Here is a 25337-nt window from a genome sequence, read left to right as displayed (position 1 = left end):
TCCGTGAAATGATAAGCCGTCGCGAAGACCCAACCCAGATGTCCCGCAAAAAGATATCTCATCCTGTATCTCAAGAGGAATCAAAGTCCAATACCAACCATCAGAGTTGAGCCTGAGAGTGCCCAAGACTGGACATACCCCCATCCACAACCGCCCTTCCCTCAAAATCTTCACCATCAGCCAGCCAGCCAGTCCATTACCACACTATCCTTGATCCAATTTCCTTAGTAACCCCCCATCACACCTCCAACTCCACAAGGCTCTCAAAAATCCTGCACCCCTGTCTCTCCCTCCAACACTCTCTCAGCCTTCTCCTCCCCATCACTACCGTCGCTAGCCCAATCAGGTTCCTCCTCATCAAACCACGCCTCTTCTTCTTCTCTTCTCTCCAGGGTATCAAGCTCGTCATCGCAGTCTACAATCCTGTAATCAAAATCCTCATCTTCACCGCGGACGAACCGCTCGCGCAGGAAGGCGGTCCATTGGTCTAGACCTTCTTCGCGGGTCTGGGCGGGGGTGTCGGTGCCTGTTAAGACTGGAAGTGTGCTTGATAGGCCTGTAGTGGTTACCGCCGTCGTTGCCGCTGGAAGAGGAGGAGACTGTGGGGTTTGGTTAATGTTGGTGTAGGCTGTAGATGACGAAGAAGAAGGCTCGCTCAAACCCCCGAAGCGAGGAAGCGGTTGTTGGACTGGTGTGGTGAAAGTGGCGAACATTCCGGATGTGGTGTTTGTAGAGGCTGATGTTGGTTCGTCTAATGTCGGTATTGTCTGACTTGGAGGCTGTGTGACGGTTCTCGTCGTCTGGCTTTGCCGGTCCATTTGCCCCTCGATTACCGTAGGCGTCAGTGACTCCTCACCGCCTTCAGTGCCAGAACTACCATCCGTTGCCGTCGCCACCGCCAGCCTTGCGAGCTTCTCCTCCCCCCGTAGCAAAGAGCCTTCCAATACGCGAGCATATCCCTTCTCCTTACCCTCTGCTTCTCGCTCGGCAGGCGTTTGGAACCGTCGAATGAGAGAGTCGTATAAAATTGGATCTAAGCACGGTAACAGTGTCAGTTAGTCATCAGTGATGCTATCAGATTGTATCCTAGAGCTTGAAATGGCTCAGAATTTGCCATCAGAAGGACATCAGAGATGCAGCCTCTGAGTCAGCGGCATATGGGAATCGCCTTTTTCCGTGGGCGTTTCCCAAGCCGGGAGAAAACGCCGAAAAAATCGTACCAGCGAGTTCATGTTCCGTAGACTTGAAGTAGCCTGGATGCCGTTCTAGGTACTCCCCCCGCCGGTTTCGCGTTCGTATCTCCAGAGTTTGCGCCGAAGACCTGGCCGGCCGTGGGCGGGGTTGTGCGAAGAGAGAATCATTATCAGTGGTGTCTGGACGTCCTATCGAGCCGGCCGGCGGCGGGGAGTCGAAGCTAGGTGACATAGTTGACTTGATAGGTCAACAATGAAGGTTTGCTGAGATGGGAAATTTATTGTGTAGTTGATGAAGATTATGTTATGTTGACCAATTGATTTTTGCGAAGCTTGAGGATGGGTTATTTCAGATGTGAAGAGCAATTATGGTACGCTTGCAACTTGCCTTTTCAGTGACGTCGCCCGGGAGGGGCCCGTCGCTGTGGGGCCGAACGGCGGTGGAGTCGGGTCCTGTTTATCACCAAAGAGTGCGTGCACTACAAGAAGTCAGCAGATAGAAAATAGCGATTGTGTCTCGTTTTGCATAGAGGAGCAACTCTTGTACCGTGGTGGTCATTGAATATTTAATTGCGGCGGGACCATAAAGGAGTTTGATTTAGATGACTACTGTGCAGTGGGTTGAAATCTCTATCACTAGGTCATTGACCAAATCATGCCGGTCCTCACGCGCTTTCATATCCCTAATACCATTCACAGATCCAGACATGATAAACCATTTCCATGGCACAATGTGCATGGCCTTCACCGTCTTGAAAACTTCCCGGCCACTGCTATTTTTAGCCCTTTTATGTTTAGCTCGCTCGCGGTCACGGCTCCTTCACCTCTCTCGCTCAGTAAGCCCCAGTGCACGCAGGCTCCGTTCCACCACACCCCGAGAAAACATTCGCAGGATCATACGCTTCTCAAACAGAAATTCATCCCTCTTAATGGTCCTTCGCCTCCCATTCCACTGTTTTCCTTTAAAGCACTACTACGCACACCACCAGAAACGAAATCACCTCCATCAAGTTAACCTGGAAGCGGAAGCACAGGGCAATCCCTTCAAGTTCAGCGGCCGAAAAAGAGGTCGTGCTAAGAGTTCAAGTCCACCAAGTCAAGGCTTAGCCATCTTGTTCTCGTTCCATCCGACATCTCGAATTCCACCATCAAGTCCAAACAACGCTGTGATCGAACAACGCTGCGGGGTATCATCATGCATAAGTGCGGAACATAGAATGCCCACAAACGCTGATATGCTAGCCGTAAACTCATGATCATAAAACATGAAAACAACGACAAGGTCCATTAAAGGCATGCCGAGGGTGAAAACGGTACTTCCTAAAGTGTCATTGCCCTGATACCATAGGGCCATCTGTGATTCGGGGGTGGATAACCAGCCTCCGTGAACCCGATTCAACGCTTGTGTGTTCAGCTAACCACGAGGGCCACTTACTCATACAAAGCTTATTTCATGCGCTCGAAGGTCAGTTGACAACTGAGGCCAACTTACTGCTCGCAGGACGCTATTTCATGCCCAGGAGGTTCGCCTGGCCGCTGGGCCAGTTTACCCATCCCAAACTGCTTTTTGTCAAGGGAGGTTCGACCTATCGATCTACTATTCCAAGACCTGTTTTCAGCCCACTTTAGGGCTGATGTTTCCCACGAATAGAAAAAATCAACCCCTAGAGAGCTATGAATTTCTCAGGAGAAATTGTACCAACACCACGGATGCAGACAACATCATATGGAACCAGCAATTGATTCAAGCACAGCCCAAAAATGAACAAAACAAAAGGCTTGAAAGGGAAGAAAAAAAGAAAAAAAAGAAAAAAAGAAAAAAAAGAAAAAAAGAAAAAAAAAGAAAAAAAGAAAAAAAGAAAAAAAAGAAACAGAGAAAGGAGAACGGACTAACCAGCTCAAGGAAAGTGAAACGAACACTGGCAATGCTCGACACAGACAGACAGCGACATCTAACAATCCCCCAAAGACTAGGCAGCCATAATGCTCCGGCCTCCATCGGCGGTAGTCCTATTACGGATACGCACTTTGAGCACGCCGTGGGCCAGCCGCTTGACCGTCGCAGGTGACGCCGCCGGAGTGGGAGAGGCGAGTTTCTCGGTTCCACTCGAGGTAGCGATGACAGAGGTTACGGTCTTCTGGTGTTGCTTATCGCTAGCGGATTGCTGGCCTGATTTGACTGACCCGGGCTGGACTTGCAAACCGTCATCATCTGTCGTGTCAGTGGTAGGCCGCTCGACGGCGTTGATGGGTTGGTTTTGTGCATGAGAAATAGGGCCAGATCCAGCGACAGGCTTGGGTGCAGGTGTCGAGGTAGACGGAGGTCGAGGAATGGCCTTCTGCACTCCTATAATTGCACTCGGTGCAAATATCAATGCTTCACCAACTCGCAAAGCTACAATTCTGGAGAAAAGCTCCATGGCAGGATCGCTATAGTCCAGAGCCAACGAGTTAACGCCAGCATTCTCGATACACACATCATCAGCCATGTTTTGGTTTATCGCCAAAGCCTTTTCCAACATCCTCCCGCCCTTGCTCACACCCGCCAAGTGTTTAGACAGGGCCCTCAACCAGTCGGGACTGGTAAACCGATGCACGATTGTGACGCTGCATAGATCGAGGAGTTTTGGTGAGATGGTGGGCTCCTGGGTAGAGATGATGACTCGAGCTCCAAGATGACGCTGGAGGCGGATGGTCTCAAGCAAACGGTCTGTTAAGGTACGACACTCAGCCGAACCAGTGTCCGAGCTCATGTATTTGTGAGCCTCATCAAGCGCAATAACACGCCCGATGCTGTTGCAGTCCTGTTCAAGAAAGAGAGACAAGCAAATGTTGAACAATGAACAGGCCATCTCTGCGGTTACGCAGGGACAGGAAAGATCGACAATAGTAAGCATACCAGGACGAGGGGTCCAGTCGTTGCCTCTGCTTGCCCTGGTCGATTTGTTGGATTTTGGTTCACGGCCATGTTCGTATGCCTTAGCATGTTGCTCAACCATAAAGCTTTCCAGAGTGTCAAGCCGCTGTTTTAGCGGAGCGAGCTGTTGATCCGTAAGCTCTTGACGAAACATGTTGTGCTTAAAGGCGGTATAGTCGAAGGCGCCGTCCCTTTCTTGCTGCTCAATGCGCAAATCACGTAGCACACGGTTGAGCACATGGAGGTACAACGGCATGGAGGTACCGGAGCTGACTGCCATCAGGTCAAGCATACGCCTGGTGTCCAGATCCGACTGGTTGAGGCGAAGCTCCTCGATCATGATGTTGGGGAATCTGCTGTATAGCTTGCGCATTGTCCGGATATTTGTCGGTGGGCATAGCACGCGCACTTGGATCTTTGGATTAGAAGACAACCAGGCCACTTCGCAGGGGGATCCACCGGTGTCGGATATGAAAGTGTCATAATGGAAGACAATTCCAGTCAGTGGATGCGGAAGAACATTTGCTTCGCATGGCGTCATCGCGTTCTCTAGCAGACAGGAGAGCGTGTGGCTCTTGCCGGAGCCTTGACTGCCACAAATGAAGAAGCTGGAAGGCGCTGCGATATTCCAGAACACGCGCGGATCCCGGTTGGCTGGCTCCTCTGATTCAAGGGAGCCAATATCTCCACCAAGCAGGCCGTATTGAGTAAACGGTTTCCGACCACCGGCAGTTTTGGCGATTGCCTTGGCGTACTTGCGGACTGGCTCTGTGAAAAGCGGGGTGGTCGAAATCTCATTGAGTTCATCCAAGTCCAAGCGATGCTCAAGGAGACGCAAATGTGCCTTTGGGATAAGGTTTTCGTACTCACTTGCCGATTCGTAATCGCTGGTGGCATCGCTTCCCTCCTTACTACTACTTTCCTGGTCCGTACTGGCGCTCTTGGATTCCGATCCGGTCGCCGATGTTGAACGGCGGTCTCTGTTAGGTGTCATGGTACTGGAGAGCATGGCCGAGACAGGATGAGAAGTAGGTTGTTGCTTGGTTGAGGCGGTACCGGGGCTCGAAAACGTATGAGAAGCGCTCTGTTGGGTAGAGGTAGTCACCACGGGCAGACTCAATGTGCCAAAGAAAGACTGATTCGTGGTAGGAGTAGAAGTATTTGCAGAAGGTGTAGGCGTGAAGGGCTGCGAAGACAACTTGATCTGAGCAGTATTACCTCCAAAGATGCCACCGGTAGTGTTGTTAGCTTTGAAGATGCTAGTTGCACCACTGTTAACGACACCGTTGTTGCCAAAGAGACTGACGGGAGCTTTGGTTCCAAATAAGCTTCCACCTCCAGTGCTATTGCTCCCAAAGGTGATGCTAGGTGTATCGCTTATCTGGACACTCCTAGTTGCGTTAGAGTTGACGCCACTATTGTTGCCGAAGAGACTGATGGGAGCTTTGGCTCCAAATAAACTTCCGCCACCAGTGCTATTACTCCCAAAGGTGATGCTAGGTGTATCGCTGATCTTGACACTCCCAATTGCACCAGGGTTAACGCCACTATTGTTGCCGAAGAGACTGGCGGGAGCTTTGGCTCCAAATAAACTCCCACCACCAGTGCTGCTGGTTCCGAATAGGCTTCCAGTGGTCTCCTTCGGCGTTGAGACAGCTGCCGTACCGTTGACGGCCCCAATTGTGCTTGATCCCAAAGTAGATGGATTGGAAACTTTCGTACCACTCAGAGACCCAGTATATCTTCTGTTTGCCTGATAATCCGCCAGTCTGAGTTCGTCTGCAGAGTACTTCTGGTAAGGTGGTGAAACTGAAATGTGCTGGAAAGATATGATCGAGTTCACAGGTTGGCCACTAAACGAAACTTCCTGATGAGCAGAGGGAGCGTAAGGAATAGAGCCTGTGCCTGGCGGAGATGTCGAGTTGGAGGGTTGCGCCTGAGCTGGAGGCGGTTTGGAAACCATCTTGACGATCGACGACCGCGATCCCGGTTCTTATAGCCGAAAAATTTTCAAATGACGCCTGAATTGAAGAAAGTGAGGCCGCGGGTGAGTGAAAGACAACTTGAACGAACAGCGCATGAGAAGGACGGTCGAAATGTACGCAGCCAGAGAAGAAGGGAACCCACATCAACAAACAGAATTGGATTTTGGTGTTGCGAGGACGCTGTGGGGTAAGTGGGAGCAATTGTGGGATGGTGAAGCGCGGCAGAATTTGCAAACCCAACGTTGGGTTTCCCAGGCAGCAATGAGTACACCTTCCTAGGTACCTATGTACTGTGTAATGTCATTGAATGGTGCAGATTAATCAAACCGCGTATGGCTCTTTGAAGGCATTCAGAAGAAAGAATGGAACCCGAGTACATTTCAACTCAGCAAGCTGCTGTGGTCAAGTTTTGGCACATTTTTCTGTGTTCTACAAACCATCCATCCCATGTAGCGGGACGTTGTCGTCTGGTTCCTTGTACACTGCAAACAGGGCTGAATCGGGCGCGCGAGCGGTACGGGTCGTTGCTCACAGATCTCCATGCCGGACATGCAAGTTTCTTGTTGCCCCTTTTTTCTCTTTCATGCTGATCACCGTCTCAGGTCTACCGGCTTTGTTGGAGAAAGAACAGCAAACGAGACGTTGTTTTTCTGAAAGAACGAACATCACAAAAAGCAAATCCTGGACTGGGATCTCGTCGGTATCCGTACTATCAATTACCTGTCTGCCCAAACCTGCGGTGTGGCCCCAGGGCCCGAGGCTAATTTTGCTCACTACACTATACAGGCAGTCTATCGAAATCTGCAACGCTAGTCCCCGGCCGCTCCGTGCCAAAGTGTCGTCACCGGTTGAGGCCGTCTTGGCCCTAGGCCGGACGCGCATGAGAGGCCCGGTGGGGGGGAAATGAGACATTTGAGCCATCAGTCATTTGTGGTGAAATCGGGCAACAAACAACCCGACAGGAGACCTCCGGCTGGCCGCATCTCTGAGGAGGACCATCGAAGAATGGGCGAAAGAAAGCCAATAGCCACGGAAATCAACGCGCGGTACATTCTTCGCATTCTCATTACCTATCAGCGGTATGACAGACAGCGACGTCGTGACGGCAAGGCTGGGGCTTTGTAGTACCCCAGGTCGAGTCTGCCGTGACTACCTGAGCAGCTGAGGGGGTCGTTCGGGACATGATCATAGGCGGAGTTACTATATTTCATGCTCCACTGCGATTATCCGCTGCTGTTCAGGTTTTCTGCCAGATCACGACCATGGGTTTTAGGCTTCCAGCGAATGAAAGGCAAACGGCGGGCAACGGATGGCATGGCAATTGGGATGCTGCCATATGCTGCGGGGATGCACATCTTGCCTGTAGCTAGCCCGGACCGCGCTAGTACGTGCATTTCCCAATGCATCCTCCATTTCCGCTGTCATTTCATGGCATTTCGTTGGCGCGTCAGACAACTGACTGAGGACAAGATATGATGAGATATGCTACCAGCCACTACCGGCCTATGGAAACGGCTTACACACTGCTAACCAGTCGTACCAACAACGGAACACACACACCAATTTCACTGACCTTGTCTGTTGCAAGTCGTAAGCTAACGAACCGCAACTTCCACCCTGTGCGGATTGCAAACATGTCAATCCTGGCCAGCATGGGTCCCGACAATTAATGTTATTGATTTAGAAACCCCCCGCCGTGAGAAAAATGCACGCAGCCCAGACGGGCTGGACAGCAGTTGCAGACTGTTCTGGATCTGGGGATTCCACGACGATCGAACTGTTGCCAAGCATTTCCACTCCTTATCGATTTGCACGAGAGGGGACGGGACGTCGGGAACCAACAGCACCCCCCCCCCCCCCCCCCCCCCCCCCTCCCCTCAGGGATGCCGACTGCGACCTTGCGACCTTGCGAGCGATCCGTATAGAATTGAATTCCAAGTTTCTATCCTATCTATTCGCGCCCCGTAGCTACTTGGCTGGTAACTACTACGTCCCTACAGCCGCACCTACCTCTAGCTACATACTTGCATCCTCTCCGCACATGCTTCACACCTTGCAGCTTAGTCTTGCTTAGCAGCTTGTTGAATCAGACGACGGAAGTTGGGCACAAGGGCACCTCATCCGCCAGGTTTGGACAGAAGCATATTATACACAGCCGTCTGTTCATTCCTCCCGTTTCCGCCTCTCTCCTTCCCCTTTCTCTCTGTTGTTCCCTCGCTCCAGTCTTACCGACTTTTGCGTGCGGAGCTGTGCTGTGCTGTCCAGTTGGAACAGCCCTCCTCGAAACCACGGCCTCACCACAAACCCACTGCGTTGCTGCGGCTCGGCGGCCTCGACGGACTGCAGCAGTGCGTTGGGTCCTTGCGCTTTCACACACGCGTCTGCACGGCGGAATGGTCGATCTCAAATCCAAGCTACGAGCCAGGCTCTCCAGGAGGAATTCCGGCATATCCTTGCTCACGTCCAGCAAGAGCTACAGCGGCACCGGCAACCATGGCAGCATCCACAGCCCCAACGACGACGCCAGGAGCGACAAAAACCTTGACTTGGAGAGCGTGCGACCAACATCGTCAGTATCCGCTGATGCCATCACCGACGCAGGCGGAAGAGGAGGCCGGGAGCAAAAGCGGGTAGGAGGCGGAGAAGAAGCAGCTGGCGGTGCGGGAACGGGAGCGGGAGCTGGAGCCGCAAACGTTGCCTCCGGAGAACACAAGGAAAAGGCATCAGGGTTCCTTGCTCTCTTGATCGGGGCGAGCCACAGCGCAAGGACAGGATCGCGACAAGCCACCTCTCCGAAACAAGCTGCGCAAAGCATTCGGAGCGTTGACGACGCCCAGCACACAAGCGAGACCCCAGGTGCTATAACCGGCCAGCCGGGAGAGGACGGCAGACTGAAACAGTACGGGTCGAACACCGACGACACTAATGGTGACTGTCTTAGCAGAGGCGGCAGCGGCGACAAAGACGAAAATGCGGATCTCCAACTCGTTCCCCCTGCGGTTGCGGATCCTGCCGGTGCTGGTGCTGGGTCTGGGCACGTTGCCAGCAGCAGCAGCGCTCGTGCTGGCACTGACAATTACAGCAAGTGCGACACGGGAAGCCCCAATTCGAAAAGTGCCCAGCAGCATGGCGTCAATGCTGCGCCTGCCGCGGCAGGAGGTGCTGCAACCAATGCAACCAGCGCTAGATCTGCCAGCAGCCAGCCACCTGCAAGCTCCGTAACGAATCGCGCTGCCCCTGGTGCTGGCTCCGACTGGACACCCGCTAGCGATCTGCGGCGGGTCTCAATCAGCAGCGCAAGAGTTTCCAGCCTTGCCAGCATCCACGAGGATGATGACCTTGCGCATACCGCTGCCGGTGACGAACCTCTACCGCCTCCAACAACATCCACACTTGCCACAACAATTGATGCTGCCACCCTTGATGCCACCACCCCAACCAACCCCAATCCAAATCCCTTTGAAAATTCCCATCATCGACAGCTCGCTGACGCCGCTGCTCAATCTGCCACCCCTACCACCGCCGCTCCCGATATCGTGCGCAGGGTTCGTCTGATTGATTCGGCTGTAAATTTGTCGTCCTCCCAGCCTCCGACGCCTGCACCACTCGCTACATCTGCCGCTGCGTCGCCGTCCATTGTCTCGTTCAATTCCGTCGCGCCTCTTTCGCCGACTGGTACCGTACCCCTTAGCCCAAGTGCAGAAACTCCTTCAATCGCGCCCTTGCCCTTTTCGACCTCGACTCCTGCCAATCTTAATCTCAATCCGCCGTCTACAGATCCCACAGCCACCCCGGGTAGTCCTACCACCACCGCGCTCTCCACGTCGACCGCTCTCACGCGGCCCTCGGTTCCACCGAGACGTCAGAGTCTTTTGCCCAGTCGCCAGACGACTCTCATTCGAACGCTCCTCGACGCGAACCAGACCGATGAACTCGACACCGGCGCTAACACCAACGACCACCTCCTTCCTATAAGCGCCACCATGGTGACGCGCAAGATCTGGGTCAAGCGGCCGGGTGGCTCCGCGACCCTGGTCACGATCAATGAAGAGGACTTGGTCGATGACGTGCGGGATATGATCCTCAGAAAATACGCCAACTCCCTAGGTCGCCAATTCGACTCCCCCGATTTGATCCTGCGGATAGCCCCCAGGGAGTCGCAAAGACAGGAGCGGGTCTTGGGCCCAGAGGAGCCAATGGCCCGGACCTTGGATGCATATTTCCCCGGAGGCCAGACAGTGGACGAAGCCCTTGTCATCGACATCCCGCCCCGTCGCACACCAAAGGAATCACCCAGGACCGGCCCCCCGCATGTTCCTCACGGCTTGCCGACGTATTACGAAGAGACACATAGACCGTCGGAAGGAGGTACCGATTATTTTGGCCCTGGCGCTCTCGCCCATCTAGCCCCCGGCATCGGTGGTGGCCCTGTCATGACTGCCCCTGTTAATGGCCCGCCGCAGTCACATCCTCATACCATATCCGGTTTGGGACCAGGACACATCCCCCAGCTACCCTCCCCGGGAGGAACACGGCCCCGTCAGTACCGCGAACGGCCAGATCGTCCTCGCCTGGGTAGGCAACATACATCATCGCCCACGATTCTCAACGTAGTTGGAGCCGGAGGTCACGCCGCTACGATCGCAGTGTCTTCGGCAAATCATGGTATGCAGCAATCCTCCGTTTCCAAGGTTCAACGATCAAGGACTCATTCCATTGCCTCGTCAGAACAATCCACGACCGGTGCCGTTCCCGGTCCCCCGGCGTCAGCTCCGCATGCCCCTCATGTCCCTTCGGCACCGCCCTTGCCTACTCCGCCACCTGCTGCGCAAGAGCCTGTCCCGGCTATCCCAACACAGCATCCGGTCACTACTCCCCCAGCAAGAGTGGCCTCCCCTCGGCCTCCGACAGCAATGGCAACAAGAACCAAGAAAAAGAAAGCCACGCCAGACCACACACCTCTGCCAGCGGTAATGCTCAATAGTGCCGTTCCACCAATTAATGTCTTGATTGTGGAAGACAATATCATCAATCTCAAACTCCTTGAGGCTTTCGTCAAGCGACTAAAGGTCCGGTGGCAGACCGCTATGAACGGCCGAGAAGCTGTCAACAAGTGGCGCAAGGGAGGCTTTCACTTGGTGTTGATGGATATTCAGCTGCCCATCATGAGTGGCCTGGAAGCGACTAGGGAGATTCGAAGGCTCGAACGCATGAACTCGATTGGTGTGTTTTCCAACAGCAACAGCAATGGAGGAACCAATGGCGGCGAATCTGGCGGCGATCCTGACGTGATGCCCGAGGAAGACAAACTTGAAAATATTGAGCTGTTCAAGAGTCCCGTCATCATCGTAGCTCTCACGGCCAGCTCGCTGCAGAGTGACAGGCACGAGGCCCTGGCAGCGGGTTGCAATGATTTCTTGACCAAGGTAAGTCTTCCCTTGAACACGTGGGCTATCTATCTATCCTGGTACAGAGAGTGTTAAATAGTTGCTGACTGATGGCGTGATGTAGCCCATTACCTACATTTGGCTGGAACGCAAAGTCATGGAATGGGGCTGCATGCAAGCCCTTATCGACTTTGACGGTTGGCGGAAATGGAAAGATTTTGGGTCGAGCAATGGCGAGGACAAGAAGGACAATGCGTCTGCGGTCAAGGACAGCAGCGGGATGGCCTCCAAGAAAGCCGTCACCAGACCCAAGAGGAAACCGACTATGCAAAAGGAGGTCACAAGCCCACATCACCCAGCACAAGCGGCGCCGCCTTCAGAGGTGTCACATACCACCCAGACGAGTCAGACTTCGAGCGACGATAAGTGAGATGTTCGGCGCTGACTTTGACTGGCGTTCATCACTCTGCATTTTAGCTTTGGTTGGCCGTATCATATACCCTGCACCTGGCGGTCTCTTCTCTTCTCTTCTGTATTATCGTTCCGTTCTACAAGATGGAATTTTTGGTGGGAAACGACTTCGATCTCAACATGGACGATGATAAGCGTCCGGGCTTTATCAGTGGCTGGTACACAACGATGCGACATGACGATAATACTCGTTCTTGATCGGTCATCCTGAACAAGGGACTGGTGGCCAGATCATTCGGACCATCGGTTCTTGGTTGAGATGCAAGAAGGGATCAAGTAAAGAACCAGTGAGGACATGGAAGTTCCAGCTCAGCAATCGCACAGATTTAGGACCGTACCGTGGTTCACATCTCCTGATCTTTACCTGTCCTGTTTACTTTTGTTATCAAAATTAGGGGGTTAGCGTGAAGTACACGAGGCATGCATACGAGGCGTCACAGCGGATTAGGTTCGCGAAGTTACCTACCTTAGTGTTGGCTTTTTTGCAATATTTCTTTTCTCCTCTTCTACACTGGGACCATCCTGTTGGTCACCAACCACCATCAGTTCTTTTTGTTAGCGATATGAACAAAAGAAGAAGTAATGTACACAGACTCACAAGCTACATATATCAGCTGCCTATTAAGTGAGCGGACGTTTGTCTGCGTAGCTCAGGATTGGAGCAGAAACAACATGGTCGAAAATGGAAGATAACAATTGAGAGTAAAGACATAAACTTGAGTTGCAACAAAAAGTACTCTGTGTGAGTAAGTCGCCGATACCAGATCTAATATTGCCTCCGTTCTTTCTGTAAGGATGCGCAATCTTCAAGGCTTACATGATAGTATGTTCTCGTGGCAAGTATTGATGAAGCCGTAAGTATCTGACGTTGATTCCCAAGACAACTGACGAAGGGACATCCGAGGCGATGACCCTAACCCTAGCAGAGCCCATGGTGAGAGCAGTATGTATAAGCGTGAATCGCGCAAGACCCGCAAAGCATCGGATGGAACCAGGAATTCCGCCGGCCCATTGGCTGGTCAAGCTCAGAGGGGGGATGGGGTGGGCCAGGCTCTGCCGGAGCTTGCCATCGACCGAATGGGATGAGTCCAGCGCAATTGAATCCACCTTTGCCGAAAAATTTCCCGCTTTCCCTCACTGGGGACAACAAACCTCTTGTTTCCTCCCACCCAACCCTCCTCACCTCCCACACATATTCTCCAATATGCCACCGCGGATACCCAACGCTCCCTCCTCTCTCCTCCTCCAGAGCAGTGCCTGCAGCGGTAGCAGCAGCAGGTGTACAGCTTCCAGGTTGCCGACATGGGCCTCCTCGTGCTCATCTAGCTCCCCTCAGTCCTCCCAACCAACAACACATCAGCAGCAATGCTCGTCGTTCTCCACGACCGCGCCGGCGCACGTCCAGTCTGTCCGTCGCCAGAAGATGTTCGCTTGGTTGGATAAGAAGGGAAGCGCATATAAGGAGCATACCAGGCAGGGACCAAACCTCCTTGGCGGCCAAGGCAAAGACGGTCTTGCCGTGCCCTTTCCGAACAACCCTTACTTCAAGAGTCAGCCCGTCCTTTCCGAGGGCTCACGCGAGATCATCTACCAGGATGTCATGGAGAAAGGTCTGCCTATCAAGGCCGTGTCGGCTAAGTACAACGTCGACGTGCGCAGGGTCGCGGCTGTGATTAGGTTGAAGGAGATCGAGAAGCGCTGGATCAAGGAGGTAAGCTCATCATCATTTTCCTCTCATTGCTACGATATTACACCCCGTCCTGTCTCCGTCCCCCCCCCCCCCCCCCCCCCGATTGCCCAACCGGCCGGCGGCGGCGGCGACCTTGCTTCATATGATGAACTACAAGAAAATTCGATTAGTCTTGAAGACATACCTCATGGTTACAAAGCCTTTTTTCAACTGAGCGAAGCAACCCCTCTCACCTCAATTTCAACAAATCAATCGTTTGGTTAAAAAATATATGTGGCTAATCCGGTCCGTGTTTTTCATTCAAATAGTATAAGCCCCTGGCTCGTCCGTATGCCCGCGCCGTGATGAAGATGCTACCCCAAACCGTCCTCGGCGGCCCGGACCAGAAGCCCCACGAGTCTATCAACGACGTGCACGTGCACAGCTACACAACTCAGCAGCTGTTCGTGCCCGTTTCGGAATCGCGCGAGTTCACGCGCGAGGACGCCGCCAAGGCCTTTGGAGACCACATCCTGCCCGTGGACAAGAAGCTGCGCGTTCCCGAGCTCATCGAGTTCCAGAAGGACTTGCTGAAGGAGGTGCCCCTGCAAGAGGCGAACCGCAAGTTCCTCAACGCGACGGCGGCGAGCGAGGCCAAGATCGCCGAGCGCGAAGCTAAGCGTCGCCAGGCGGTCGAGGATGCAATCACGCGTGTCAAGACGGATAGGTTCGAGTTCCGCTTTCAGGAGTTCAACGCAGAGAATGTCGGCCACGACGGCAGGGACCGTAACGCTGTTGGTTGGAGGTACGGTGTTCCCTTCCCCGACCGCAAGCGGTCCCAAATCAAGATCCCTACCAAGGTGGAGTAAGATCTCTTGGTTTATGTGGATGTTGGCTCGAGTTGTGGGACGAATGAGTGATGGTGATGAGGGGTTTTCCGTTGCCCGTTCATTCACAACAGGCCCTTTGATGGCTCAACATTGGAACTCTTCACCGAGTATGGTTTGATGTGTGATGAAACGGGGCGGGGTTGGTGCGCGGGCGTTGAGAAACCGAATGAATGATGGGAAGTCGATGAGGGTTGATCGACATCCACGCACACACAAAGACAGAGACATTTTGAAGTGGAGAAACACAGCGTCCACTGGTCGTCATGTCTGTGCCATGTTTCGTTCCCATGTAAACTTATTGCTGTCACAAGGCCACCGACGTCTTTAGCAGTGTGGACCTATTTATTGTATTATTATACCAAGCCAGCCAGTCGCTTTATGCTTTACGCTTTTTCATTTTCCTTCAAAAATAATCAGTCATGTGGGAAACGAACTAGGCGGCGAGAATATGATCCCAAAAAAAACTAGAACCCATCTTGCCGTGCTGTCTCGAGTGGTTACTGGTCTTCTGCTCTTCTCGCCTGGATCCGAGATCACTAATATATATAGGTTGTCCGCCAGACTGAGAGTTTGAAAAACCAAGGAAGGGTTGGCCGCGCGAGTTCCAAACGCCGTTGATCCAATGAACACCAACTACATCATGAAGGATAGCTACCTACCTACTGTAACGTGTGAGCGAAGGGAAATAACTGATTTGAGAGATATTCTTGTCCGGGAACTAAACCTCTCTGTATAGAACCTCCTTGGAAGCCATTTGTCTATATATGTGCGTTGTTTTTATCCGACATACTCCTCCATCTCCATTGAGTAACCGCTGGTCCCAGGCTCCCAGCCCAGCCAGACCAGACGAGGGCAACGTTCAATGCGTTTATGTGGGATGTAAGTATATGCCGCTCCTACGTCTCTTATAGCGCGCATAATATCCGCCGCACATTCCAACCCCGGATGTTTTTTTTTTTTTTGGTGTAAACACTTGATGAGTGATGTACGAAGCAATACGAAAATTCGAAGAACAATTTCAAGTGCTGTATACAAGTCCTCCCGTACCCCGTTCAATCCTCTTGCAAATTGTAAATTCGGATACAAATACTCAGAACAAAGAAATGAAAAAAGAAGAAAAACTCAACACCAGGTTCGAATCCTATCCTTTCTCAAATGAATTACTCCCTTTTGTCCTGTGGAGCTCAAAGTCCTCCTCTATAAGATTCGCCAGTTTCCCCAAGTGTGTGCATGCGCTTTTAATTCGGAAAAAAAATTGAACGGGTATCAATAACAAATGCCCTCCAACCGACAAGAGGGAGGGATGATGCAGCCTATAGCCAGTAGCCTGAGCCTTCTTTCCATGCCATGTTCATGCACCATTTGAGTAAAGTGGATGATGGAAACAAAAGGAAACCAATATCTTCACCACAATCGCTTCACTGCCCCTGAGTGCATCCACCCTAACGATTCCACGACTGATAACCCAACTAAGCCCATCACCAGCCACGGTCCACCTTAGAATGATGACTTCATGTCCCAGCCAGGCGACTGGGCCTCAATTCGTTGTCTCTCCTCCACTCTGATGACCCTGGCGATGTCCGCGTTCTGTGATGCGGCATCCAACCCCACAGCGGCTCGTCCTCTGCTCAAGTAGCCGTCTCCGTTGCCGTCCAACTCCATCGGCGTAACAGGTCCAGGGCTTCCCAGTGGCACAAGCCTGGGAGACAGGGGCTTGTGAGTCTTGAGCATCGTAGCCCCTAGTTGGATGTTCTTCAACGCCGCGTTGTCAGATATCCTATTCGACGGTGACATACTGGAGGCGTTGGAGAAAAGCGCCATTGATGCCTGAGCCACCATATCTCTCTGATACTGTTCAACTAGGCGCTTAGCCTCGGAACCTGTGCGTAGGCGGCTGTTCTCTCGGCGGTATTTCAGCTGGGGTTCGGAGTGAGCAACTCCTGCGGCATCCGCTCTTGCTGAGGGCCTCTTGTACTGGTTCGAGTTGCTGGCCATCCGGTTCTCGTAGTTCGTCGGGTAGTACTTTCCCATCGGAAGCGCAATGTTGTCGTGAACACCAGACGGCATATAGGAAGACACCGGCGTATGCAGGCCAGTTGACGAGGAGCCCAAGTGAGAGTGAGACAGATCGTTTGCCATTGTCCGTACGTGAGAGTCAGTGAGGGGAACGGAAAAGTGTGTAGTTTCGGCCGCCTTGTGTAAGGCTTGATGGCGTGCCTTGCTTGGATCAAGAGTGAAGAATGGGTGAGGTCGATGAACTCGGGTAGCTGGGTCCTCGTGGTGAGGGAAGTATCCCCTGCAGTGGTGTTAGCACGTATTTGCTGTGTGCGAAGTGCAGCGGAAAGAAAACAGAGGCGTCTTGACAAGACAGACATACCCTTGGATGTCCCCTCGAGCAGAGAGGGGTGACGGCGGTGTTTCAACAGGAGCGGTACTAAGTCTCCTGGTGGGTGGTAGTTCAATTGCGATAGGTCTGCTTCGGGTTACGACCTTGGATGCATTCTTGGACTCTGACACAAAGGTGGTGGTTTGAGATTTACTGTTGACTTCTAGGGAGGAGATTATGTTAGTTCAATGAACCCTAATGACATGGACCATCTCGGCACCCATTCTTGCGACCTCCGCTATGACGCAAAAATTACATGGCTTAACAGTGCATGTGTCGAGCACAATCGCACTTATCCCATCGCACCATATTTCCGCATTGGGAAATAACCAAACATTTGTGAGTCGTGCGCTGATGCCAGGGCTCTTGCTAAAGCGAGGGTCATGCAGGGACTTCCAGGGCAGAAGAGCTGCTAACGTCGCGCCCAATGGCCTTGCAGTGTCGCGGGCATCGTGAACTTGAGGAACATGGAAGATTTCAGATTCCCAGCTGACACCCCCATGTCGATCCCACTAGGGACATCGAGCCAGCGCTGAACATGAAGCCTAAACGCACCGTGACGACATGATTCAGGACCCTAAAACAGCCCACCTGACCAGTGAAAAACAAGGCATGGAGTGGAACTTTGGCAACATCATTGGAGCAGCATCGTTTTCGTCGCTAACCTCGGGAAAATGCATGGAGGGATCGGAGGTAATGATGGAAAAATTCCAGAACAAAACGAACTTACCTCTGGTACCGAAAAGAAGGGCATCTCTGGGTGTCCCTGTCATCGAATTGTAACCAGCAGACGCCACATATGAGGGCGGGATTTCCCGCACGGGCGTGTTACCCGCAGAGAAGGCGAACTGCTCGTCTGATAAGGGGCTAGGAGACGGGCAAGAACCGTGTGAGGAACCAGACAACGTTCTCCGAGGCATGTTGGGCCGCATTATTTGTGACGGGGTGAATGAACGTTTCAACGAGCTCCCAAGAGTTGACATTGCGGTAAAACAGCGATTATGGTGCTGTTTGGGTGTAAGCAATGTATTCGAGGTTGGAGTTGGCTTGTGGCAGCTCGTGTGCTTTATGCCGATGTGAGGTTGCAAAGATGTCTTGCTCGGCTCGACGAAGGTGTCCAGGAATCAATTGTATGGGAGTCTTGAGATCTCGTGCTGGAAATATTCGTGGACCTTGATGTTGACTTGCCGTGTTTTTGTCTAAGATGGACTAGGTATCTTATCTTATTTTGTCATGTCAGTAAGCTGATCAGAAATGTTAAAAGATATATGGTAGGGCCAGTGATCCAGCTGGCAGATAATGCTAGGGCTCTTTTGGCCTGATCGGGCATACGTGTTGAACATCACAAAAGCTGCACCTGTGGATGATAGCATCAAGATAGCAACCTATCTCTCTTGGATACCACCTCGGTTCCTCTGGATGACGAAATACCGCTGAAGCCAATGTAAGGGTTATGCGAACGTACCAGTCATCAAACAGCGCATACAATAACAGCTGAATAAGCCGGCAAGGCCTGCAAAAAGGGTTTGCAGAAGAATGGCAAAATATCGGCCGCCAGTATCTTGTAGGCCACAACGGAGTAAGGTCGCGAGGTACTGGAAGCTTGGACCAGCTGTTGCGCAATGTGGTGTTTGCGAGTCTCGGCGCTATGGCGAAGAAGGTCGAGATAAGGCAGTCAGGTGTAAGCTTTCCGTTTGCCAGCTGATCTCTTTTCTTGCATCAACTGTCTTGTAAATCTTGGTCGGTAGAAGTTAGGCGTGACGGCGAAATCCCAGCGCTTAAATCTGCGCGGGTTGCAATACTTGGTGTACTGTTGTTTTGCGGGTTGTTTTCCTTCGTTCTCTTCGTCGGGCGGTTACCAGTTGATGCTTCCTTTGTAACCTGCGCGGTAGCTGCAAAAGAAGGTCCTGCAAAGTCGGAATGGCGAACTTGGGTTTCAGGGGGGGTCTTGATCGCTGACAGGTATTGTGAAGCCAGTGAGATGGTCGCTGGAAATGTCCCTCGGCGTGCTAGAGAGTATCGTGAACTGCTGCAATGTAGCCTTCGCTGGGATCAAGCTCGTCAACTGTACGAAGCTGCCACAGGCCTGACAGCCACCACCAGGGCCTTTCAGATAGCGCTGATGAAGGTTGCTGCATGCCCTGTGGTAAGTCGAGAACAGGCAGACCGATGATTTGGTTTGCGGAGGCGACGACAAAAGTGATGCGAACGTGTTGTTTGAACGATTTATCGTCTGTCGCAGGTCAAAGCGAAGAGGAGAAAGAAGGCGACTGCCGTTGGGCAGCCAGATGAGATGGTGGAGGTTTTTGTGTTGTTCTTGTAAAAGAGCCAAATCGGCGGAGGCGGGATGACAAACTGTGAACTTTTGGGAGGATCACCCTGATAACTTCCACCTGAGGACAGCCCACCAACCGATATACGTCCACTGGTCAATCATGTGGAATTGGAACCTCCCTACCTTAATCCTTGCGGACTGATTGCCTTTGTTCGTCCTGTTACTTTGAGGTCCGATCTTCTTTGAGAGCCACTGCTAGGAAGGAGAGAAGGGGGCATCTCCACTGAAATGGACTACTTGGCGTTTTGAGTGGACAAAAAGAGTGCGAATCTCACGAACTGAACCGAGAATGGCAATATCGATGTCCCTCATTTAGCGGGAACGATCCGCTCGAATCCAAGATGATACACCTGTAACAACCGCTACTCGAAGGTTCCCTTCATTCTGAACCCTGGATTTCCAACTTCTCTGGATTATCACACAGTCCCTTATTTGCAAATATTCTCCCGCCAGGGTCTGCTTCTTATCTCAGATGGGCGAGAAAAAGGGGTCTGATCTGATGACTGGGATTGTTGACCATAAGCACTTTTCAGTGCCTGACCAAGACCTCAATGATCCTTATGAACTCCCGTTGGTCCACCTCACAAGTCATTCAACCTGCTCGCCTGCCGGCCTGCCCGCGTGGAAAGGAGTCGAGAAACAAAGAGCCCGCTGACGTTCGGGAACCGATCTCCGAGACACCGAGTCTTCAAGAACACGTCTTCATCCGCAAACTCGGCTCGAATTTGTTAGACGCGTAAGCTGAGGCTTTCGTTGATCAAAGAGTTCGCAGGTGCTGTCTGTTAAGTGCAAGGGAATCTGGTTGAAGGTGAATCATGGAAAACGGCTACTAATCCGATGGTGATAGTTAGTTCTGCCACCACAACAACTTGGAAGGATAAGAAAGGACTTCTCAGACTTTGGGGGTCCCATTTGAGAGTTATCCAATTCTTGTACACCACTCACCATAACGCTCTACCAAGTGGGAATGGAACACAATCAATCTTCCCGCTCTCTCCCCCTCCTCCCCCTTCTCCCTGCTCCCAACCATGCTGATCGCTGCAAGTCTCGTACGACTGGCTGTGGGGAACCACCACCACTACTTCCGATTTGTGACAAGTTTGCAGAAAGAAACCGCAACAGCATCGAGCAGTCGTAAGTCGTAAAGTAGTTGTCCATTTTGACACCTATTGATTTATCTCATCATTCATGCTCTATCAGGCCGTTTGTGTTGTCTGCATGGACTATATGATCGTGTACATGACAAGTATATTCGAAACCATGACAACGGTACCCGGCTTCAACAAAAATCTGGAGCGAGGAAGAAAAACAGCCAGAAACATCCGGATCTAGGTAGTGTGAGGCCTGAGAAGGTTGTAGTTGCATGGCTCAGAGGGACAGCGACATTGTCATGAATTACTACAGGGGACGCCATCTGAATGAGGCTCGCAGTGATATATATGTACGCTATATAATAATTCGTTGCCGTATTTCCTGAAGTTATTATACCTGTTCGTCTTCGCTTCTATCCCTCCTCGACAGTGGGTAGCCTGGGCGTGTACTGACGGGCTATGAAAACGAGAGAGGAAAGGAATGAATGCTGCTGATGTTGTCTCGTGCTCGTTGTCTCTCGTTCCCAACCTTGGAAAGGCAGCCGCCGTCAATGAGCTCGCCACGTGAAGGTTGTCTCGTTGTGTGACAAGAGGTAGATAGGACAGTCAGCCAGTCAGTGTCCACCATGAGTACAGTGTCTTGATGTTCCTCTGTCGCTGTGGTCCACAGCGGCAGCATCCGCTGGGTAGCGATTACTAGTTTTTTTTCATGGTATTTTGTTGCGAGTAGCGCCCATGTGTTTCCCAATGCTAAAACATCATGTTTAGCAGTGATTGTCCAGTTTCCAACATTTGCATTGCTCAAGCACGGCAGTAGATATAGTACCATTCTTATTCCAGGTTCACGCCGATTGTGCCAAAACCGAGTATGTCTAGCATTGGGAACCACAAAGTCATTGTCGTTGTGATGCCAGGTCGCCCTACACCACAGCGTAGCGTTGTCACTTCAGGGCATTTAGCTCCAAGCCTCCAACCCCAGGTTTCCATCCCTGCCAAGCTTGCATCGCCGACGCCAACCATTGCAACCAGCGAATCGCCTCACTGGGATCGGAGGCCGTCAGGCGTGTTTTTCCAAGGACACAACCCCTAACTTGTTGGTGCCCCTCCCCGGATGGAACGGCGAGAGGCCGGCAGGAGTTGGGTGCCGATCTTCCGCTGATCCTCCTCTCTCTTTCTGTTCCAGGTTGGCATTCGAACGTGCTTGCGTGCGTGCGTGCGTGCGTACTGCGGGGTGTGGTAACTGTGGCTGCTTTGTGTCAAGCGTACTGCGGTAGTGTGCCAGCCCATTACCGCGTTGGAAAAACAAACAAAAAAAAGGAAGAATCCAAAATGGAAAACCCTCCAGACCCCTATGGGAATAACAAAGAGAGGCTGACATCGACAAAGGAGATAGGCGATCGGGGAGGTGGGGCCCAAGTCCTGGTCGATCTTTTTTCTCGGAAGCGCGTATCTCGCATCTGAGATAACTGTAGGACCGCTAATCTCAGACTTGAACTCGCTCGACTTGATGGAGGCCATCATTAGGCACCTCTAGATTCGTTCTATTTCCGTGAACCACAGACGATCCTAAGCAATACAGCAAATGAGAGCAAAGTGGGAATTGCACCTCATGGTTAGTTGAAGCCTAATTTCCACTTTCCACTCGCCGGTATGTGGAAAGATCTCGAGTGTTGAAGATCGTGCCCCGGGATTACTTCGATTATAATCTGAAACTACCTTGTATACACTCACTAAGTGGTAAGTTGACCCGACCGCCGCGTGGACAAAGCTTCATGTTTACCGCTGCCCGTTCTGGCTTTTGAAAGGGCGACGACCTGGAGCGGTAGACGGGAGCTGGATGGAGATCCATCCTTCTGAACGATTGGTTGCAGAGCAAACGCACATCTTTGTGAGACTTTGGCTTTTCTCCCACTGGCCGCCTGGAGCCTGGCTGCTGGGTTTCGGGTTTGGTTCTTTTGATTTTCCCTTGAACGCCGCAGGGTCCGGGTGCTACTAGGTTTGACCCTAGTGGTCCCTGACCCAGAAGCCCTTGCCCGTGGCGCCTACGGGCAGCATTCCCGAATGCGTTGGAGGAGCGGGGAACGTCTCGATTGCCGATAGGGCATGACGTCATTAGCATGGCTTCTGCGGAAACCGCGATGTAATACCTTCTATGTATTAGGCCTTCGAGAATCGCTGTATAACTGTACAATTGTACTTGTGCTCACGAGCAGATCTGCGTCCTGCCTATGTGATCCACAAAGATGGATTTGTTTTGAGACGAACCCCTGGATGGGGAAAAGCGGAAGTTGCGCTTTGGGCGGTAATGGGAGGGAGGTGTAAGGGCTGCTGTTAAAGCTGATTGCTATCTCTACCGCCTTGGAAAATGATGCATGTGACAAACCCCAGGAAAAACCTCGAGATCAAATGAACTGGGGGTGGAAATTAATGTCTACATGCGAGCGCCAGAGACCACACCCTTCGCAAACCCAGTTTCATGAATGGAAGTCCCGTACCAAAATCATATGGTGCCATAACGCCATGTGTCTTATCCCCTGGGTATCAACCTGATTAAGTATCCTCCTACTACCTGCTCACCCAACCTTAATTCCCGTCCTTCAAAACCGTCCAGCTATCTTTTTAAACAATGGCGCGAGAAGTAAACAGACTTCGAGTCTCCCGGTGCTTAAACCAGTAGGCCAATGCAGAAACGGCGATGACGAGCCAGAGAAGCATGTTGACGAGGTCTACCCAGACGGCATGCTTCATCCGACGAATATCATTGTTGCCCTCAGGCTTCTCATGGATGTACATCTGAGGTATCAGTCAGTCTCTAGGCCACGTTTGCATGGTAACAGTTTAGAGGGTCAACGTACGTCCGCGAAGACGCCAAAGACGGCGACCCAAAGAATAAAGAGGATAAAGTCCCACACCCATTTGAAGGCAAACCGGAGGATGAAGGGGATGCAGAACAGAATGGAGCTCAAGGCTGACAGGCCGCCAACAACGACCGCAAATACCTGCAATGTCTCCTGTCAGCATGGGAGTCGACCTTGTTTGGGGGGTACACTTGAGATTGACATACCCATTTCGAATCTGCGTACTTGTCCGCCTTCCTTGCACGATCCAACTCGACGCCATAGAGACCACAAACAGTCAAAGCCAAAGCAAAGGCCAGAAAGTGCAGGGTCGAGAAAAAGAGGTAGCTTTTGCTCGACGTTAAGCCGGCTCCGAACGCCATTTTGGGTGGAGATATCAGTGACACGGGGCTGCTAATCGCCTGTGAACCCAGTGTTTGTTTTCTTTTTTTTTTCGTTGGACGTCGATGAAAAGTGTTTTTGTCAAGGTGAGCCTTCAGTTGGACAGTGATCGAGAACGCTTTATGTAGGTAAGAGCGCAAGGTCCAGATGGTCTGACACAGTCGAGCAGCTCGCAGTGCTGGTGATGCGAGAATCTGGTCGTGAAGCAGTGCAAATGCAAATCCTCGAGTCGGCGGTGGATTGTGGATTGTTCTAGTTGGTGATGGCCAACCTTTTAGAGCGGTTGGTGTGCGTGTTAAGAGATGATGATGCGGGGAGTACTAACATCGATGCAAGACCACAATCATCAGGTCTGGCAGGGTGCGGAAAGAGCTTTTGTCTCTTTTTTCTTTTCCACTTCCTCCCTTTACCAGCGATGACGTAGAGGGCACATTACCGGGTTTTGCTGCATTTTAGCGGACTGGCAAGCGCTACTTACCCTGCGCACGGCAAAGTGCACCCTGACTGTGCCTGCCCTGCTCTTGTTCACACAGCGCAAATGCCCGCTAATAAGAGGATAAAAATCCTCGTCTGGAATGCAGGCGCTCTTCTGCAACATGTTGTTTCAGTGCTTGCGACGGACTTGTGGGATGATATCTCTACAGTACCTACTTACACAGTAGAGAGCCCGGAATTGGAAGAATCGCAGACTAGTACACTAGGTACTTAGCACAACGTAGTTTACCTAAGTAGAGACTGGGCGTTGGGCGCGAGATTCCGAAACTCTTCATCTGTAATCATCTGTATGCATCTTGCGCAGTCTCAACATGATCTCATCATCCAATCCCATCATTAACGTTTTGACGTTTCGATGGCCGTTGTTCCTGGGTTGGGGTTGGCCATGACCAGGGCAACCTTATTCCAACTGCAAGCCATCCGTCTATATCTTCTTAACTTTCGTATTCCTTGTCGGGACAGAAGATCAATATGGATGAGCGCGGTTTTCTGAACTCTGGTTGTCTACTATTCTAGTTCACTACTGACTTTAGGCCTCAAGAATCCGCCTCGAATCAAGTGTTGCATTCAGAGCCTCGGCTCGCCGCGTTTCCTTCTTGGCGATAGCAACAACATGAGAACATGGAAGTCACACTTTCAAGGTGAGCAGACTTGCACGCGCAATCCCAAGAATTGCTAGCTGTCTCATGTGGGACACTCGGGGGGTAGCGCTGAATATGCCAGTTAGGCTCTTTCCCCACTATCAACGGCCTGGTTGAACTACTGCTGTGTTTGGCAGACAAACTGCCCCTCCGGGCAAAGTCCCGCGGGACGATATTGACTGCATCCGAATCTGCAGTTGTAGACTCTCAAAGCCCCTCGATGGTAGGGTGAGGCTCTGCGGGCTGTCAACATGACGGCTGGTTCAAACTGGCGACCTGGCGTCTTATATAAGGGGAGATCGCCTTGCTGAAGAAGTTCGGTCTTACCTTACAGTATAGACCCAGCGGTCAAGTTTTGGTCCTCAACTGTGATGCTCCAGCCGACAGAACTTAACGCCCTATGATGGCGTCGACGACGACTCTGTTCACGATGAAGGGTGTCTGAGGAGTAGTGTTGCTAGGGTATCGAAGAAGGTTCCATGAGCACTTCCGTGATGTGTGGAAAGATTGTTCTCCTCCAGAGGTCGCATCACTGTTCTAACTAGACTGCAGATTCAATGTCATGGTCCGAGACATCAAAAATGGACAACATACGCCGAAAGATTTTTAATAACCGTTACGAACAGTTTTCCTTGGAC

General features: G+C 51.9%; 7 protein-coding genes across 7 annotated transcripts; 3 read left to right on the top strand and 4 right to left on the bottom strand.

Annotated features, from left to right (window-relative positions):
* Window positions 1–263: 263 nt before the first annotated feature.
* Window positions 264–1361, bottom strand: B0T23DRAFT_321374 (coiled-coil domain-containing protein-domain-containing protein; the record flags this gene model as incomplete). Its single annotated transcript, XM_062835232.1, has 2 exons — window positions 264–1033; window positions 1274–1361. 2 exons carry the CDS (start codon window positions 1359–1361, stop codon window positions 264–266), a joined length of 858 nt encoding a protein of 285 aa, XP_062690788.1.
* A 392-nt stretch (window positions 1362–1753) lies between these two features.
* Window positions 1754–2638, top strand: B0T23DRAFT_192332 (uncharacterized protein). Its single transcript, XM_062833236.1, has one exon. It carries the CDS (start codon window positions 1796–1798, stop codon window positions 2447–2449), a length of 654 nt encoding a protein of 217 aa, XP_062690787.1. The 5' UTR covers window positions 1754–1795; the 3' UTR covers window positions 2450–2638.
* A 525-nt stretch (window positions 2639–3163) lies between these two features.
* On the bottom strand, window positions 3164–6073 carry B0T23DRAFT_321974 (uncharacterized protein; the record flags this gene model as incomplete). The annotated part of the gene is made up of 2 exons (XM_062835269.1): window positions 3164–4878; window positions 4981–6073. The coding sequence occupies 2 exons, from the start codon at window positions 6071–6073 to the stop codon at window positions 3164–3166; spliced, it is 2808 nt and encodes a 935-aa protein (XP_062690786.1).
* A 2415-nt stretch (window positions 6074–8488) lies between these two features.
* Window positions 8489–11912, top strand: B0T23DRAFT_430581 (uncharacterized protein; the record flags this gene model as incomplete). The annotated part of the gene is made up of 2 exons (XM_062840259.1): window positions 8489–11521; window positions 11607–11912. 2 exons carry the CDS (start codon window positions 8489–8491, stop codon window positions 11910–11912), a joined length of 3339 nt encoding a protein of 1112 aa, XP_062690785.1.
* A 1173-nt stretch (window positions 11913–13085) lies between these two features.
* Window positions 13086–14985, top strand: B0T23DRAFT_421861 (eukaryotic mitochondrial regulator protein-domain-containing protein). The gene is made up of 2 exons (XM_062839783.1): window positions 13086–13664; window positions 13952–14985. The coding sequence occupies exons 1-2, from the start codon at window positions 13158–13160 to the stop codon at window positions 14489–14491; spliced, it is 1047 nt and encodes a 348-aa protein (XP_062690784.1). The 5' UTR covers window positions 13086–13157; the 3' UTR covers window positions 14492–14985.
* A 1024-nt stretch (window positions 14986–16009) lies between these two features.
* On the bottom strand, window positions 16010–17818 carry B0T23DRAFT_430579 (uncharacterized protein; the record flags this gene model as incomplete). The annotated part of the gene is made up of 3 exons (XM_062840258.1): window positions 16010–16808; window positions 16890–17061; window positions 17629–17818. 3 exons carry the CDS (start codon window positions 17816–17818, stop codon window positions 16010–16012), a joined length of 1161 nt encoding a protein of 386 aa, XP_062690783.1.
* A 4816-nt stretch (window positions 17819–22634) lies between these two features.
* Window positions 22635–24034, bottom strand: B0T23DRAFT_384596 (uncharacterized protein). The gene is made up of 3 exons (XM_062837485.1): window positions 23389–24034; window positions 23180–23323; window positions 22635–23117 (listed from the first exon to the last, which is right to left on the bottom strand). Exons 1-3 carry the CDS (start codon window positions 23542–23544, stop codon window positions 22944–22946), a joined length of 474 nt encoding a protein of 157 aa, XP_062690782.1. The 5' UTR covers window positions 23545–24034; the 3' UTR covers window positions 22635–22943.
* Between the last annotated feature and the right edge of the window lie 1303 nt (window positions 24035–25337).

Source organism: Neurospora hispaniola (assembly GCF_033458365.1).
Source record: "Neurospora hispaniola strain FGSC 10403 chromosome Unknown B0T23scaffold_6, whole genome shotgun sequence".
In the NCBI taxonomy this organism is placed as follows: Eukaryota; Fungi; Ascomycota; class Sordariomycetes; order Sordariales; family Sordariaceae; genus Neurospora; species Neurospora hispaniola.
Note: the sequence above shows the minus strand (reverse complement) of the source record. Positions and strands in the feature narration are given on the sequence as shown.

Bases quoted from the DNA above. Each gene is read 5' to 3' on its own strand.
- B0T23DRAFT_192332 (XM_062833236.1), top strand. From the start codon at position 1,796: ATGACTACTGTGCAGTGGGTTGAAATCTCTATCACTAGGTCATTGACC.
- B0T23DRAFT_421861 (XM_062839783.1), top strand. From the start codon at position 13,158: ATGCCACCGCGGATACCCAACGCTCCCTCCTCTCTCCTCCTCCAGAGC. The intron at 13,665-13,951 runs GTAAGCTCATCA...TCATTCAAATAG, and splicing joins AGAAGCGCTGGATCAAGGAG to TATAAGCCCCTGGCTCGTCC.
- B0T23DRAFT_384596 (XM_062837485.1), bottom strand. From the start codon at position 23,544: ATGGCGTTCGGAGCCGGCTTAACGTCGAGCAAAAGCTACCTCTTTTTC. The intron at 23,324-23,388 runs GTATGTCAATCT...GAGACATTGCAG, and splicing joins AGTACGCAGATTCGAAATGG to GTATTTGCGGTCGTTGTTGG. The intron at 23,118-23,179 runs GTACGTTGACCC...CTGATACCTCAG, and splicing joins TCTTTGGCGTCTTCGCGGAC to ATGTACATCCATGAGAAGCC.